The 19,161-nt window shown below is 41.6% G+C and overlaps 1 protein-coding gene across 2 annotated transcripts in view; it reads right to left on the reverse strand.

The window, feature by feature from the left end:
• Positions 1–19,161, reverse strand: part of ABCA1 (ATP binding cassette subfamily A member 1) — a 147,487-nt gene that overhangs the window by 62,381 nt on the left and 65,945 nt on the right. For both annotated transcript variants that reach the window (XM_032164775.2, XM_032164777.2), the window contains 3 exons: positions 18,958–19,079; positions 15,829–16,005; positions 2,576–2,668 (listed from right to left, as the gene is read on the reverse strand). In XM_032164775.2, the coding sequence (XP_032020666.1) occupies positions 2,576–2,668; positions 15,829–16,005; positions 18,958–19,079 (392 nt within the window). The remainder of the gene's footprint in view (positions 1–2,575; positions 2,669–15,828; positions 16,006–18,957; positions 19,080–19,161) is intronic.

Below are 19,161 nucleotides of genomic sequence, written 5' to 3' on the forward strand. Positions count from 1 at the left end.
CCCAAGAGAACAGAGAAGTTAGCATGTTCACTGCTGAGTCCTCAACACCTAGCAATGCCAGGCAGCTGGTCGGTGCTGGGTGGACATCTGAGATGCTGCCTCGCTGTCCTCCCTTCCCATCACCCAGATGTGAAACTCATGTCAGCTTTCATTCATCTTATTCCTCAAGTCCTCATTTCCTCCCAATTTCCAGGTTCTGCTAGTGCATATTTTCTTTCTTGGAAGGTTCTCTTTTCTATTCCAGTTGCTACTGGAGTTTTTCACGAAGCAGGCAACAACACAGGCTTTGGAATCCAACAGTTCTGGGTTTGAATCCCAGTTTTGTCAATTAACTCATTGGGTGACTGGAAAAGTTGCCTAACTTTTCTGAGCCTTGGTGCCATCTGCAAAATGGACACGATGAGACCCACTCAGGTTTGTCATGTGGAGTATACAGGGAAATGGGTGACACTGTCTGAACCAAAGCAGCTTCTCAGAAGACATTCACTCCCTTTTTCTTTTCCTTTCAAGGGTTGTGCTTTGGTCAAAATTATCAACTTTCCACACACTGACTGGACAAACAAGTGCATTTATTGATCTTCTCCCATTTATCTCACAGAAATAGCAAGTTCGACAATGAGTAACTTGTGCTCAAAGGGATTTGGAGGTGTTCTATTGAAAGAAGCAGATGGTCCTTGCTTGTCCCGGACCAGGAGCAAGCAGGGCACAAGAAACAGCTGCCAAGAAAAACGTGTATTGTTCACTCGGAGAGTTTCCACCACATCAACAATGGGAACATCACCTGCTTCCAGTTTTTTTTTTTTTTTTTGCCGGAAAAAAAAAAAAAAAAAAACAGGGCCAGTGATGTAAGTGAAAACAGCTGTAACCAAACCCTGAGTTTAGAGGCAGCCTCCCCTGTTACAGACCCTGCTTTTCTTTCTCTAAGGCTAGAAATGAACAAGGGACAGAGGGCTGGGAGGGGATCTGCAGAGCAATGCAAGGCATGTCAATGTCAGGGAACGGGCCCTAGAGAAATAGCTACGGACTTGCAAAACAGTTTCTCTTCCTCATTCTCCCCCTAGAAGAACCCCAGTTGGTCCAGCTTCTCTACCTAGTAAAAAAGGTCACCAGTCTTCATAACCAGGGTAACAAATGGCAAGCTGAAAGAAGGCTTCTCCTCTGGAAAGGGAACCCAAAAGTCAAACCTCATCAGTCAGAAACACATGAGCAGAATTCAAAGAAAGAAAGTAGAACAGGACAGGAAGAAATACACTAACGTATCAATAGTGTCTGATCTCAGCATTTTTGTATTTTCCAAGTGTTCTGCATTTTCCACAATGAACATGCAATACTTTCATTGTTAGAATACGTAAAGTTCATTTTTGATATTTGAAAAAATGATGCAAGCACCAAAAAATGGGTAGGTTAGATACAAGCACCAAAAAAAGAAAAATGGATTAGAGAAATAGCTAAAAATAAGGTTGGACCAAGTCTGAGACAATTTCCCCACAAATTATTATTTTCCAATGTCCTACATGTTAAAGTCTGTATTGTTTGTGACCACTGCCCCATGGCTCAGCTTCTTATGCAGGGGGACACCAGACAGCTCCTCGCTTCCAAGTCTAATTTGAGACAAGGCTGGGAGCCAGAAAGGTGGAGTGCGCACTGGCTGGGAGTCAGAGCTAACTGCTTTTGCAAGTGCCTACAGGCCCTCTGATCCTAGGACAGAGATTACTCTGATACATTTGTCAACATGTGGACCTAAAAGGCAAACTCAACTTAATGTTCATTAAGAGACCATATTCCTAGGCCGGGCGCGGTGGCTCACGCTTGTAATCCCAGCACTTTGGGAGGCCGAGGCGGGCGGATCACGAGGTCAGGAGATCGAGACCACGGCGAAACCCCGTCTCTACTAAAAATACAAAAAAAATTAGCCGGGCGTGGTGGCGGGCGCCTGTAGTCCCAGCTACTCGGAGAGGCTGAGGCAGGAGAATGGCGTGAACCCGGGAGGCGGAGCTTGCAGTGAGCCGAGATCGCGCTACTGCACTCCAGCCTGGGCGACAGAGCAAGACTCCGTCTCCAAAAAAAAAAAAAAAAAAAAAAAAAAGAGACCATATTCCCCTAGTTGAACCTCAGAAGCCAGATGCTTTCAAGGGAAAGGGCTGAATTAGGGGTACCACATTATTCCTGTTAGTTAGCAAGCATGTGTGTTGGTAAAATGATTGGCCTTGCTACTGAAGAAGCAATATGGAGAAATTGCTGGTCAGACAAAAGCAGTGCACGGGCGGTGACAGAGATAATTCTCCTCTTTACAAATGTATGATTACCTAGGGCCAAAGAGAAAAAATGGAGAAGGTTCTAAACTAGATATCCAGCTGTTAGCCACTAACCAATTAACTCTGAGATATCTATGAGTTTTAGGTTTATTTCTAAAATAAGGAAATCAAAACATTATTGTTTACATCACTTACACTTCAAAAATTGATATTACATCCCATGTGATATTCAAATCAAAAGGACCTCTTGCCAAACTCAGGAATGAAAAAACTGATACAGTGGATGATCCGCTTTCTGGTACTGGAAAGACACAACTTACCTCCTGGGCCAGAGTCCCAAGACTATGCAGCAATGTTTTTGTGGCTTCAGCCAGCTCCTTGCTCGGGAGGGGAGATGTAGAGTTTAGTGTTCTCTGTAATGAGAAAGAAAACTTTATTTCTGAGTTCAAATGTAAACCTGAAATCTGTATTGGAAATAAATACGTGAATTAAAACTGTTCACAATCTTGAGTTTAACAAACAAGAAACCGACTCCTAACCAAAACTAAAGACACTACAATTATTTCTAACTGTAAGTTTGCATTCTGTTTATTTTCAAACTCATTCTTTGATTAATGGTTTTAAATGAAGTAGGAATATTGTACTTAAAACTAGTTAATATGCAATAGATAAAAAGGATCTCATGTGGGCTGGGGGGATGTGTCCAATACAACTCTGACTGCAAATTCCCAAATCTGTCTGTGTCTGCAAGATGGGGAATAGGGGAATGGCTCTGAGAAACAAGTTAATGATGGCTCACAAGAAAGGAAGAAAATATAAAGTTTAAAGCTGTCAAAAATAGGGAAAGATGGAATTCTGTCACTCTGTTCAAGTCAGCACTGTTTCTAACACTGGAAATTTAACGTAGAACACTTATTTTTACATCGAGTTTTAGTCAAATCTTTATATGTACCAATTCATATACTTAATTGCTGTTATATGTCACCTAACTGCACAGCAGATATAGGACAATAATTCATTAGAACAGGGAAAAGATAAATTAGGGCAGAAAGCATAAGCTAAAGAAAAAAAAGAACAACAATTTATAGACTATGAAGTCAGAATTGCTATAGCTGAGGAGCCTCAAGTTGGGTTCTGAGTGTTCAGGCTTCCAAAGAGAAAAAGACATGAGGTCAGTTTCATCATTCTTATTTGTCAAGTAGGAAAAAAGTATCCAGGGAAAATCCACCTTTCTTGATGTTTCTATGAGCATTGTTTTATTCAATATCGTATCAGACATCTCTGAAGTTTAGAGAAGATTGGGCTATTTTGACATTTGTTATATCAGAGACTGCTGTGAAATTATAATGTAGACTACACAAGAAAATGTGTAGAAGTGGCTGGGACTCACTATCTCTGAGAAATAGCAGCCTGGGATGTTTTCTTTTAAAGAGAATTCCAAATGCAGAAGGGATTGAGTATCATTCTGATCATCACAATATCCAAGCGTAATCCTGAATGTGCATTTCTGAGGAAACCTGCCTAAAGGTTCTATGAAAGAACTTGTCCAGCTGATTCATCTCTTCTGGAACGGGTTCTTCACCAGAGTCCCGTATTCCCACATTCACAGTCCTCAAAGGGACCTACGTGGTCTCACTTAAACGCCAGACTCAGGTAGGCCTCTGTGATACGCAGAGGTGTTCATGATTGTTCCTTCCATAGAGAGTAATTCACGAGCAAAAACAGGTGAGGTGTTTTGTTTTTACTTTCTCTCTTTGGGTTCACTTTATAACTAAAGGTTAACACACTAGAAGCCAAACCTACGGAGAACTTGCCTGGAAAACTATTACAAACACAAACTGAGAGATCTTAATTGAAAGCTATAGGAGGTAAAGTGTTTTTGTGTTTAACATTAGGCCTACAAGACGACAGATGTTCAAGACTGTACAGCAAAAACAAAATAAACCCAGGACAAAACAAGAAACACCAGATTCACGTAACATAAATTTAAGAAAAACTTAAAAATGTGGTAGTTAATCCACTTCTTTCATAAAGACTGAATGGAAATAAGATTGTTAGGATTCTTGTCACTCACTCTCCCCTGCCACCCTGTGCCCCAGTTCTCCAGTCATGGGAACCTGGGGTAGCTACAGAACCCTGGGCAAATGACTCAAATTCCCCATCCTTCCATTTTCTCGACTACGCAGCAAAGTTTAAAATGCTGTGCACATATCACAGAGTTTTTATAAGCACTAAAACTAGAGGATATGTACCAAGCCCCTCGCACAGTGCCTGGCACACGGTAAGTCCTCACAATTGTCAACAATGTCATCCCCTGCCTTTTCCTTCCCTTGCATGAAAGTTTACTGCCAAAACTGGAGGGCTTTTGTCTGCAAACAGGGTTTTCAACTTCTTAAAAAGACAAACATCCTTTCTCTGTTTCTCTGCAAGGTCTTGAACTTTTTCTTCTATTGAAATGTCCTTCCTCTGCTAGGCAGAGAGCTAGAGCTATCATCACACAGCATATTGGCCACACTCCAATGTGCTGTCTCTAATGGTATAATTACTCCCCACCACAAGGTGAAGACATCCTCATCCTAATTCCTGAAGGCTTGGGATAAAATGCCTTTCTCCCTTTCTAACCCTTTTCTTTTACTGAGCATTTGCCAAACTGCAAAATAAAAGATAATACTAAGTGGATGAAACATACATGATATGCATAATAGGTTGTGTATAGATATACTATATGCATCCATGTATGTATTTATGTATATGTCTATATGTATAGACATATATACACACATATATCTTACACATATTAACTGGCCTCAAAGTTGACATTTAAGTAGAAAAACCTGAAGGAAAACTCATTCCCTATGGTAGGTATGTGTATACTTATATGCGCACACACACAGACATATACATCTTTATCTTAATGTATATTCATTATGTACCTTCTCTTTAAAGCAGATGATGTTTTTACAGCAGTGGTATAGCTTCCCTTGTAATTAAATTTAATTATCCAAAAGAAGTGATTTTATTTTAAAAATATATTAACTAAAAATGGTACCAGCTGCACTTGAATATGACCAAAATCATGGCAGAATTGTAAATGACCGAGATTCACTAACACTGTGAGGTTTGGGGAGCTACTGTATCAGAATCACCTGTGGTGCTTGTTAAATATGCAGATTCAGGCTGGGCATGGTGGCTCACACCTGTAATCCCAACACTTTGGGAAGCCAAAGTGGGTGGATCACCTGAGGTCAGGAGTTCAAGACGAGCCTGGCCAACACGGCGAAACCCCCTCTCTACTAAAAGTACAAAAATTAGGCGGGCGTGGTGGCATGTGCTTGTAATCCCAGCTACTAGGGAGGCTGAGGCAGGAAAATTGCTTGAACCTGGGAGGCGGAGGTTGCAGTGAGCCCAGATGGCGCCAATACACTCCAGCCTGGGCATCAGAGTGAGACTCGGTCTCAGAAAAAAAAAAAAAAATGCAGATTCTCAGCCACATAACACCTACTGGATGAGAAGTTTAAGAGTGTGATCCAGGAATCCTCAGGAGATTCTTCTGAGCACTGAGGTTTGAGAACCAGCACCATGTTCACAAAGCCTCCCTTCCCAGTATGCTTTGCGCCAATGTGCTTGGTGGTATATTCTGTGTCTGGTCCACATACTGCAATCTGCTTCAGACTCTGAAGCAGTGAAGAGGCCACTCAGTTCACCTGGCGCTGAGTAGGACCCAAGATGGTGCCAAACACATGGGGTGCCAGGTTTGTCACACCAATTAGATACAGTAGTCACCAAGTGCAGATGTTTCTAAAAACCCCAAACGCAACATTCACCCACTGTCACCATTACCAGTACCCTCCTGAAGGGTACAAATCAGTGAATGGGTCTGTTGTTTTTATAATATGTCTTCTCCAACTGAAGGAATTTACATCTTCAAGGGCAATAGTTTTTCCAACATCTTTAGGATTTTGAGTTTAAATTTCTTAACTCTGGAGCAAGCTTATTCTCCTCGTCTTAAAAGCCCCACACTTCAGCAAAACTCCAGGCACACAGCAGGGCCTACAGCATGACTGTTTAACCCGGGAATGTAGTTGACCAGGGATGTAAAAATAGGTCCTTGTTAAATTTGCTGTGGGCATCAGACCTTTACATCAATGCCGTATCTTACGATATGACCATCTTATCAGTAGTTCGTATGTTGGGTTTCATTCCTTGTTTAATTTGACTGTTTTTGGTTTTGGTCTCTAACAGAAACATTGGCTGAACCCACCCATAAGTAATAAGGTAGAACAGTCAATGCCATTGTTAGAATCCTTTTTAAACTAGTTCTTTATTCGAGATTCAGTGCTCAGTATTCACTAATAATATTGGCAATCTGTAGTCAATACAAACAAATTTCCATTTTCAAAGGAATATTGGTTGGAGTTACACAATCAGGCATGGATTGACATCACAGGGTTAACAAAACACACATGATTCAAATTCAACATCAAGTTTAAAGCTTGGATTATCTAGATATTTAGCTCATGACTTAATTTTACTTTTCTGTGCATCCAAACATACCACAACCTGAAAAAACAAGCCAAAGACTAGAAACATGGATTTTTAAAAGTTTAGTATAAAAATAGAATACTATGGCAAAAATTAACCAGATTCCACATGTATCAACATTGATAAATCTCAAGAACATAATTCTGAAAGAAGTGGCAGGCCAATATGCACACACGCAATGTGAATACATTTAGGCCAGTACCAAATATCGTTATTCATAGAATGTAAGTATACATGATATAGAGGATTAAAACATCCAACTGCAAGACAAGAGTTATCTTTAAGAGCTAGGGAAACAGAGGTGGCATCAGCTGTACCTGTAATGTTTTATTTCTTAAATAGAACCTGGAGTCAGCATGGCAAAATGATGGATGATGGTCCAGGAGTGTTCTTTTTGTTTGTTTGTTTGTTTTGAGACAGAGTCTCACTCTGTCACCCAGGCTACAGTGCAGTCGTGTGATCTCAGCTCACTGCAACCTCCCCCTCCCAGGTTCAAGCAATTCTCCTGTCTCGGTCTCTCACGTAGCTGGGATTACAGGTGCACGCCACCATGCCTGGCTGATTTTTGTATTTTTAGTAGAGGCAGTATCTTACCATGTGGGCCAAGCTGGTCTCCAATTCCTGACTTCCAGTGATCTGGCTGCCCAGCCTCCCAAAGTGCTGGGATTGCAGGCGTGAGCCATCACACCCAGCCAGGAGTGTTCTTTATGTTATTCTCTGTACCTTTTTTCATGTTGAAACTATTTCATAATTTTCTTTTTAATTCAATGAAAAGATAAAAGAGGAAGCACAGTTGAGCAGGAAGAAAGGGTAAAGAATCTATGTTGGCCTGAGCACATATCAGATCTAACAGACAGATAACTTCCTTGAATAAAATTAACCCCAGGAAAGAACTCATGCCTTGAAACTAGACCACAAAATACGGTCTGAGAATCATGTGTCTGCACCTGCTATTAACTGCGGTCTCCTGCTCACACTTACTTGACAAAGGCAGACAAAACTTGCCAAATCCTATTTCCAAAGAGCTTCAGGAAACAGTTCACAGCTTGGAATTCCTACTATTATTTTTCTAACCAAAAACAGTCTCTTGGCTATGAACTCATATAGGTCTCCATTGCACCCAGGAGGCAAATGACTTTCTTATACGAAGTAAAGGAAATGGGAAAAAGAAGAAAAATAAAATCTTTAGTGAGGGACTATATTTTCTGAGCTAACAGGAATTCATGTATGACTCAATATCTTCAGATCATAACTCATTACAGTTAGATCATAACTGTAATGTCATTACAAGAAGAATGCACAAATGCTTACTGTTATTATTCGAAAGCTCCCACCCACTTCTGCAAAATGTGTTAATCACAACATACAACGTTTCCTAAAAGCATGACATTCTGCGACACTGGCCCCAGAAAGACAAAGGCTATTGTGCCCCATTCTTTCTGGGTCTAAGAGATGGCTTCATTATACTCTTTCCATCCTCATGAACTTACGAGTTAAGTCGAGAAGGACTGAAAAAATTTTTAAAGGCTATAAGCTGGCAAAGTCAATTTGGCTTTAATCTTTGAGATGGTGTCTTATTTCAACTCAGTATGTAGCACAGTTCTGGGCACTTAACAATTAGACACCCAGTAAGTGTTTCTAGAAGAAAAACGAAAAGAAAGGGAGAAGTACATGAGCAGATGAGAGATGGACTAATGTGAGTTCTGCTCCAAATGCCATTCACATTCACAGAAACGCTCTGTTTTGTATTCACCTCATCAAGTCACTCAACCTGTGGAGCCTTTAATGGCCCCCCTTACTCTGAGAATGAGGCCCTATATCCTCACATGGCTCGTGAAGAAAGACCTGCCTCAGCCGACCTTTGCCCACCCTCGGCAGGCATCACATCTCATCATTCCTTCTCCCATCAAACTCCCCACAGCTATATCTGCTCCATGCTGAACTATCTCAATCAGGTACAGTTCCCCTAAATGCCACCTTCTCTTCCCTCTCCTCTCTGGACCAATGCATATACTATGTCCTCTACTTGGAACACTCTACTCCCTGTTCTTTACCTGGCTGACATCCATTCTTTAGGTCCCCACTTAGAGGATGCTCCTTTCCTGACTGGAAAGACCGCAGTAGGAGCCCCCATCAGGGCCTGTATCACACCCAGCAGAGCATCTCCTGCTCCATACAGCAGCTGCTCCTTTCCTGGTCTGTCCTACCCATTCCCCAACCAGGACAGAAACAGAGAGAGCTGGACCTTGCACATGACTGCCTCCCTGGCCCAGAGCATGGCACTGATTAGGGCTCAGTAAATGTTTGCTAAATGAATGAATGCATTTGTTAATCCATTATCACTACATGAAACGAACACTGGAAGATAATATTACTAGTGCATTAGCAGTCATGGCCAAATAGAAGTAGAAAACACATCTGTGCAATTAAAATGCAACTGAAAATATTTTCAACTTATAAAAATCTCATCTACATCCAAATTTTTCAGGAATTCTATGACAAAATGAGACGTGGGTATACATATATTGGAATAGTATTTTCAACACAATACATGATTTTGTTTTCCTCCTGGGAATGCATGTTACAATGTGTTCATTGAAACATACCAAATGTCCTTTAAATATCTTCATAAAGTAGACATAAATCTCTACTTCACTTTGCCCATATGCAAAATCCAGCTTAGGCTGGGATTAGTATGTTTTAGTTCAAACTGAAAACAAGTAAACCACAAATCAAAGACTATCACCACCCAGAAGTAATCACTATCTCTTTCTGGTGATTTCTATGACAGTAAAGATTTCCTCTGGGAAACATTTTAACATTTTTTATTGAAATACGAAATTATAAAACTACATTTCTAAGGAACATTCTAATCTTTTAAAAAATAATTCAACAATCTATTAACTTTTAAATTAGATGTGTTTAACGCATTCAAACGCTTCATTTTTTGCTGTTTCTAAACATAGTTAAATACATCTACTACCACATAATTCAGAGGAAAAAATTAAACCTGTATCTTAGATCTGGCAACAACTTTCAATGAAGAAATAGTATGACTAAGGTGAAAATGTCTGTATAAATGGAGTTGAGCAGTCATATTAATACATTGCTATATCTACCAGCTAGTGCTCTTCTTTTCCCGTAAGAATTAGGTGAACATAGAGTCTGAAGAATAAATCTACACAGTGTGTCATTCCACCAATTACCAACCCATGAGGATTGTGGCTGCTTGCTGGGAGAAAGCAAGTAAACAGGTGGGCAGTAAAATCACACAAAGCCAAACAAAATCTGATACTTTCCAACAATGTCCAGGTTCCAGACAGGAGAACACGAAGAGCAAGTGTTCTCTCCTGCAAAAACCCACACGGACGCTTTAAGGACTGCATGTAACAAGTTGAAGCAAGCATCTAACCCTAAAAAGCCATGAGGCTGAAGGTAACAATCAGCCTCAACCGTATTCTGGGCCCTTGTCTAAGCGTCAAGAAGAAGCTAAATAAAGACCCCTCAAGACAAGGATGACTTTGTTCACTCCTTATCCATCTGCTTCTTCAATCTATACACAGCCCAGCTGGGACATTACTTGTCTTCTGGGAGCCTCAGGGCACCCTCACTTTACCTTCTTTCTCTCATGAACTAGGATCCACTTGGTGGCAATGTGCTGGGCACACTGGAAGACATGTGGACAGTTTCTGTGGAACCACTGGTTCCATAAAAAAAACTTCTTTTTTTTCCCACGTTATTGAGATGGAGATAAATCTGCATGCCTGGACTTCCAACCTTAAGGATCAGACACTATTTTCACATCACTGAGGCAATGGTGAGTCAAGGATAGAGCCCAAACCTAGCTCATTCAACCCCACTTTCCTCCCACTACAGCCCACAGTGTCCGTGTTGGCAAAGACTGCTGTGAGGGAGCTGGTCGAGAGGTCATCAGTGAAACTGGACAGCTCTCACTCTGTAGACCCAGGACCTACAAAAGAATTCCTCAAATTCCCAGACTCAGCCTTCAGCCTGGATCTCAGTGCCCACCAGAATGAAAGCTCCAAGTGCATCACATCTGCCTTGCTGGTGGTCGAACTTCAGTGCCTAGAACAGTGCTGGTATAAAGCAGACATACAATAAACACTTGATGGATTTTTTTCAATGAATGTCTCATACCTTGTTCAGAGACGTTCTGCTCCCAAAGCCGCCTCTGTTTGGTTTGTACATTAAAAACCCTAATAGGTAATGCTATTATGCTTTAGAGTCACTTTCCAAATATGGGCAAGAAAAAGCAGAGAGCTGAAGAGGGGTCAATAAAAGCCAAAGGCACTGAGGGAACACTTCAAATATATGATGAACTATTCCTTCCAATCAAGAAAGCTGTAGCAGACGGAATATCCCCTGCAAAGATGTCCACACCCTAACCCTGGAGTCTGTGAGTATGTACATTTCATGGCAAATGCACTGTGTAGATGTAATTAAAGTTACGAGCCTCAAAATAAGGAGATTATCCTGGATTATGTGAATGGGCCCAAACTAAACACCTGAGCCCTTAAAAGTAAAGAACTTTCTCTGACTGGAGACAGATGTGACAGGAGGCGTCAGACATTTAAAGTGTGAGAGATACTCAACCCACTTGTGGGAGAGGGGTCACACGAAAAGCCTAAGAAGGAATGATGGCAACCTTTAGGAGCAAAAACCAGCCCCTGCTGACAGCCAGCAAGGAAATGGACCTCAGTCCTACAACAGCACGGGACTGAATTCAGCTGATATCCTGGAAGAGCTCCAAAGCAGATTCATCTTCAGAGCCCCACCCACCCCCCAAAAAAACACAGCCCCACAAACAGCTTGATATCAGCCCTATGAGATTCTAAGAAGTAGACCTAGGTAAGCTCTGCTGTACCCTGACTTCTGGCCTTGTGAGATAATAAATGTATGTGGTTATAAACTGCTAAGTATTTGGTGACTTGTTACAGTGGCAATAAAAAAAAAGTAAAATCAGAAGCAAATCAATCTCTCTGGCCAAAATTTGCTGGTCCACTACTATGGCTCCTTCTTGCAGTCCAAAACAGATTGGAGGCTTCTGTGAGACAGGAGAGTGACCCTGTCCTCGCTCTGGGAAAGGTACATGCTGCTTTAGGAAAGACCCAAGAGAAAATTAAGAAAAGTTCACCTGCCCAGCACACCCTATAGCAAAATACACCTTGCTGAGCAGCAAGACAAAAGAAGCCCCTGCCAGGTGGCCCTGAGCTCCTCCTAGAAGTTGTTAACTCAACAGTACAAATACAACGAGGGCACTCCGTAACAAGTCTCCCTCAGGACTAAGTGCATTTATCCCACAGATAATATTTCATATATACACCCACCTTTGTTCTCATCAAAAGGATATCTTTTGAGTTGAGTCCAGCTCCTAGAAAATACCTGACACATAATAAGAACTCAATAAATATTGCTCAATGCATGAGTAAGGTTTTTAAGTAAAAAGCAGAGAATACCTAATGGAAACTGCTCTTAACCCCGGGGAACTTTAAAAACACAAGAGCATTCTGACATCCAGTATTAATTTTCACACAAGGTATGGACTGAGGCGTAAATAAGAATCTTTGGGTGGAAGACCTTGACAATACCTGAGCAAGAATGCAGTTTTTCACTGAAATACTTGCCAGGACCGCTTTGCTTGGTATGAGTTCTAACATTGATCTACAGAAGAAAACTTTTTTTTTTTTTTTTTTTTTTTTTTTTGAGGCAGAGTCTCATTCTGCCCAGGCTGGAATGCAATGGAGCGATCTCAGCTCACTGCAACCTCCACCTCCTGGGTTCAAGCGATTCTTGTGCCTCAGCCTCTTGAGTAGCTGGGATTACAGGTGTGCACCACCACGCCTGCCTGGCAAATATGTGTATTTTTAGTAGAGAGGGGGTTTCACCACGTTGGCCAGGCTGGTCTTGAACTCCTGGCCTCAAGTGATTCACCCGCCTCGGCCCCCGCAACATGCTGGGATTACAACAGATGTGAGCCACTGTGCCTGGCTGAAAACTTCTATTTTGATGCAATTGTTTTCAAGGACATAATTTCTATTACTCATGTCAATTAAATTATCAACTTCTATTTATTGAGCACCTATTGTGTGCCAGGCCCCACGCCAGGCTCTTCATATGTATAACCAATAATCACAACAAAGGGTCAAATATATTAATGTGTACGTAGAAGAAGAGAAAACTGAGGCTTACAGGGACTAAATAATTTATCCGACATCAATGCTGGTAAAATATTCAAATGCAATATTCAAACCCAGACCCAGCTGACCCTCCCACACTGCCACACTTTCCCCATGTTGCCAAAACACTGCTTTCCAGAGCACCCAGATTCTGAAGGAGGCCCAGGAGAAACTCACAATACCCTTGGCCGGAAACAGGGAAACACGCACACACAAAAGAAGGAGAAATGTTTCAAAATATGTCTCTCGTGAAATTCCACTTTTGGTACAGAAGCACATATTGAAAGAAGAGTTTCTCTCCCCATCATGTTGGGCTTTGCATCTGGTTGCTGCTACTGCTGCACTTCTTGGCACAGTTAACTGCCCACGTGCAATGTCATCACATGTCACATCGATCTGCCATCATAAATGTTGAAATTTCAACCGAGCAGCAATAGAAAAAGGTTGCTTAATGCAAATCAAGTATCAGTCCCAGCATTCCAGTTAAAGCCCTGCTTAATTCAATAAGTAAGAGTCACATTTCAAAATGTTTGGAAGTCATTTCATCCCAAAGCCTTCCTCAAAAATCATCTTGACACAAAACAATCCTGACCACTCTATTCTATTCTAACTCAAGAGCCCCATTTTGAAGAGAGGTCTCTTGGTAACAGCAGAGGGGCAGAAGCAGAACCTGAGTGCTCCACAAACCCAAGAGATATGCAGAAAGCACCTGGTAGTAGCCACCTTAATCAACACCTGGTCATAAACCAATAGATCCACAAGGCACAACCACATCACAGCGGGATGGGACTCAGTGTAGCTGATGGTTCTGAAGGTGCATTTCCCTGCACTCTGTCATGCTGCTAATCCTCCCAAAGAGATACTGTCAAGTTGAAACCTGAGCTGTTAATTGTCAGATGATGAGGGCTAAACAGTCATTCTACTATGAGTGTAATTCAGGCATTATGTGAGTGAAGGGATTTTACTGGGTTGTGTACACAATAGGTGTTTAATGAGTAAACAGAAATGAAATGGAATGAATGGGCACAGCACCAGAACAAATTACGAGGTCTTCTAAAAACACCCATCTTTTCCAAAATTTCAATCATTCCAACTGAAAGGGTGAGCATTTCTGTCATGTAGTGAAGCAGCTCAAAACAGTTCAAGAAAATGGTTTTGTAATAAAGTTTTGTACCATTCAAAATAACCTTTGACCCTCTATGATTCACAGCATAAAAAAGACCAACAGGCCGCAAATGTCTGCACAAGTCAGCTTCTCTAACTTTTTAGGCCAGTTACTTAGGGTTGCAAAGATCCCTGTAGAGAAATATATCCTACTTTAAATTATAACATGGGACCAGGCACGGTGACTCATGCCTTTAATCCCAACACTTTGGGAGGCCAAGGTAGGCAGATCACTTGAGCTCAGGAGTTCGAGACCAGCTGGGCAACATAGTGAAACCCTATGTCTACTAAAAATACAAAAAATAGCTGGGCGTGGTGGCAGGTGCCTGTAGTCCCAGCTACTCAGAGGCTGAGGCATGAGAATCACTTAAGCCTGGGAGGCGGAGGTTGCAGTGAGTCGAGATCGCACCACTGCACTCCAGCCTGGGCAACAGAGTGAGACAGATCTCACCTCACTACAACCTCCACCTCCTGGGCTCAAGCGATTCTCCTGCCTCAGCCTCCCAAGTAGCTGGAATTACAGGTGCCTGCCATCACGCCCAGCTATTTTTTGTATTTTTGTAGAGACAGGGTTTCACCATGTTGGCCAGGCTGGTCTCGAACTCCTGACCTCACGTGATCTGCCCACTGTGGCATCCGAAAGTGGTGGGGTTACAGGCATGAGCCACCACACCTGGCCGATACAAAAACTTTTTGTTGGTCAATCAAAAGTATGAATCCTGAAGTGTGTTTCTAAGGTCACATTCTAGGGTATGATCTGGGAACAGGGTCCAGAAACTGAATATTCTTAATTCCCTGGGAGGACCAATTCTCTATAAGGAATTCGTGCTGCACAAAATCCAAGAGTATTACAATTTCATTTTATTATAATAAGGAACATCTCTTTCCAGATACATCCTTCCTCCAGGAATCTTTCCCTGGTTTTAAGAGAATCTATCTGGTGAGTAGAAAACCAGAATCCTGGATATTAAATGATGATGTTTGGGGTAGGGAGAGGAATTTCACCAGAGCTCTCAGACCACCTAGAGACATATTTGTTCTGGAACTATATAAAACACTCTGATGACCAAACTGCTCGGGCTCACCTGCATTTTTCCGTTAAGAATGAATGGGTATTCTCATAGAGTGCTTCTCTGAACTATTGATACCTACGCTGAAAAAACTTTGTCGGAATTTTTCTTTGCAATGTTATTACTAAATAAGCTAATTACTGTGGTCTCATCTAATTCCAAGGCCTTCCAACCGTGACAGCCCACAATGTCATCTTTATGATGGGTTTTTAAACATAAATAGATATCCATCTTCTCATCAATGGTTTCAAGACTTTTTTTTTTTTTAAATATGAAGAACTCTGTTTTCAAATGAATTCTTGCTTAGTATTATAATAGCAAAAACATGAAAAAGCAGGTCTTCTCTGATTGAAATAAGCACAAAAAACTTTTGGCTTAAACTCAGCCACACCCAGCTTATTCTTCCCATTCACCCTTTGGAGATGGCCCAAAAGTCTGAAAGAACACTAAGAACACTCAGAATACCACTGAACTAAATTATATCACAAACTCCCAGCCAGCCGTACTTTTCTGCAAAACCAAGTCATGTTGTCCAAGGAAAAACCTCACATTCCGAAAGCAATAGTGCTTGAAGTTTCTCCAGTGAGCAAGCCTACTCACCAGGATTGGCTTCAGGATGTCCATGTTGGAACGAAGTACTCGCTCTGCTGCAGCCAGTTTCTCCCTTGGGAGGCCACAAAGCTCGGAAACTTCTTGGTCACCAAGTTGAATCATCTCTTCTGATTTTGATCCATTGCACAGACTGGTCAAATGTAACTGGTAGCCTTGCAAAAATACCTGGAAGCATTTCATGCAAAGAAAGACAAGCACAACAGGATTATGAAGATCATAAGCTGAGTCCTTGAAGTCTTTTGGAGAACTTCCTATCAATACAATCATATTAAAACAGGTACCACTGCAACAGTCCAATGCATCAGGTCTCTTTACTGAACCTCAGAATGTATCAAAGCACAAGGCACAATGACAGGACACTTAAAAACCTGCAAGTTGCATTAACTCAATATCTCCCACACTCTTGTCCCTCTTGCAAAGAAAAATCCAGAGTCCAACTCGTTTTCTTAAGAGTGGGACACATGATTTGGCAAACAGGAATCCAGAGTCTGAATTCCTGGAACCACTTTTATTAGAGGAAAAACATCCTCACGATTTTGCAATTTATGTTGTCTTTAAGTAGGACTGGGCTGAAATATGGGGAGAAAGCATTTATGCTATTTATCCGTAAGTATAGATATTTAACTAAGACACGGAACTATGTTCTAACAACTTCAGAATTTGGAATTCTCATTTTATTTGCCGTAGAGCAGAGTGCCAGAAAGCCAGGCCTCTTATCATCTCATCGATAGGTCAATTCTAAGTCATTCTTATCTTTTCTTTATACCAAACCCACTAGAGAGCCTCTTCTTGATCATATTTTACTTAATTGCCTTTTTGGGCCTAAACTATTCTACTTCATACGTGGTCCACAAGCTTTGAAAGAAGAGCCTGTTTATCATGCTCACTTTGCATCCACAGTGCTGAAACATTATAGCCAGTATTTGTTGAATGAATGACCAATGCAGATTCTTTATTACACCATTACTAACTGCCCTGTTAGTTTAAATTGGTGCAGGCTGATGTGCTTGTAGAATAGCCTAAGGTGAGTGATGGACCAAAAGCCTCTCAAAACCCATGCAGCTTTTGAAATACCGCAGAGCATTTGGCCTACCATGATTCCCACTAAGTTTTTGCTGACTGCCAGAGATACTCAAGCACACTTCAGTTCTACTTGTTTCTTTAACTGGTCCTTGCTTCTAGGCTGTCAGCCTACAGTTAGCATCTGTGTTTAAGAATACTGACAACAGGCCGGGTGCAGTGGCTCATGTCTGTAATCCCAGCACTTTGGAAGGTCGAGGCGGACGGATCACCTGAGGTCAGGAGTTCAAGACCAGTCTGGCCAACCAACAGGGTGAAACCCCGTCTCTACTAAAAATACGAAAATTAGCCGGGTGGGGTGGTGCATGCCTGTAATCCCAGCTACTCAGGAGGCTGAAGCAGGAGAATCGCTTGAACCTGGGAGGCAGAGGCTGCAGTGAGCTGAGATCATGCCACTGTACTCCAGCCTGGGTGACAGAGCAAGACTCCAACTCAAAAAAAAAAAAATAATAATACTGACAACACAGGGCCTTTGTTGATGTCATCTTCTGCCTCTGCCCAATCATGCTTTGTTCCCTTTCCTTTCCTTACACAAGTATTGATCCCAAGAATTTTTCAATAAATGTCTTGTATGCTCAAAAAAAAGAATACTGACAATGCGGAAACTCCAAGGACCATCTCCATGCTTAGGATGCCCCTTATTTTAAACTGATTAGATGTGACAGATATGAAATTGGCAGGGGGCAATGGAAATTATGCTAAATGCAACTACTTTCAAAAGCCTGATGCCTTTGGCCCATCTCCTAACCACACAATTGGTAAACACACGGCATATTTTCCTAGTTTCAGAAGGGCAAGCAGTAAGCACATTTTTCTAATTTTAAAAATTCTAGATCATGTGAAGCAAAAAGCTTATTTTCAAGAATAAACATTTCCACCACTTCTGCTTCTTGTAAAGACAAGCTAGTATACAGACATGAGACGGGAGGAAGCAGTTCCCCTTTCTGCCAGAGAATAAGCTCGAAAAGTGTCTCTGAAAAATCAGTAACCATGCAAGCTCGGTCTGGTGCTATCCACTGCACAAGAGCTGTCTAATAATGATGCCAGAGGAAGTTTTCCATGATTCGAAAGTTAAAATTCAACATGAACACTAACATTATTTCCTGATTTTATAAAATTCTTTTTTTTTTTTTTTTTGAGATGGAGTCTCGCTTTGTCACCCAGGCTGGAGTGCAGCAGCACGATCTTGGCTCACTGCAACCTCTGCCTCCCAGGTTCAAATGATTCTCCTGTCTCAGCCTCATGAGTAGCTGGGACTACAGGCGCATGCCACCACACTGAGCTAATTTTCGTATTTTTAGTAGAGACAGGTTTTGCCATGTTGGCCAGGCCGGTCTCGAACTCCTGACCTCAAGTGATCTGCCCACCTTGGCCTCCCAAAGTGCTGGGATTATAGGTGTGGGATTATAGACCTTTGAAGTGATCTCGTCCATCCCACCTGAGCTTTGTGACACTAGTCCGTTCATTTCTGTCTCCCCAATGCCATCTCACAGAGCTAAAATTGGAGAGATTTACAGCCTTATTCCCACAAACTGCAGGGACTGATCTATTTGATGCAAAGCAAGCAACAGTTCTCAACTCAGTGCCACTGCGTCTAGCCCTGATTTTATAAAATTCTTAAAAGTCTCCAAATACACCCTTGTCTAAAGTCTCCTGTCTTCAATTTTTTAGACAGAGCTTCTCCAGATCAATAACCCTTAACCATGGCTATTGTCTCAGAACTGCGAATATTTTTTAAGTTTAACTCAACTTAAAATGTATCCCTTGTAGGAGGAAGTCATCACAAATGCCAAGTGACAAGCCAGAAATCAGTTTTATTTTAACCAGCTGGCCCATGACGCCAGGTTGCATATTCCACTCCTGATGGTTGGGCAATTCCTGCCTGAATAGGAAAGTAAAATTAAGTGAAGCTGTATTCAAACTATCTCCCTCCCCTTCACCACCATTACAAGGACAAGGGTTTATTCATTTCTTTCCAGTAGCTGCACAACGTAATTGCCATCAGCCCCAGTGAGGAAGCTGGAGGCATCAGCTTACCTTGTGGAGAATGACATCAGCCCTCAGCATCTTGTCCACAGTAGACTTTGGGAGAGACAGGTTGTGATACAGGAACCCAGAGAAGGTTTCATTGTCCACTAGGAAATCTTGAAGCTTCAAGTCTATTGAGAAACAGTGTTTTATTTTTATTTAGTAAGTAACTCCAAAAAAAAAAAAAAAAAAAGTGGGCACAATGGGACAGTG

Source organism: Hylobates moloch, unplaced genomic scaffold (assembly GCF_009828535.3).
Source record: "Hylobates moloch isolate HMO894 unplaced genomic scaffold, HMol_V3 SCAFFOLD_10, whole genome shotgun sequence".
NCBI lineage: Eukaryota > Metazoa > Chordata > Mammalia > Primates > Hylobatidae > Hylobates > Hylobates moloch.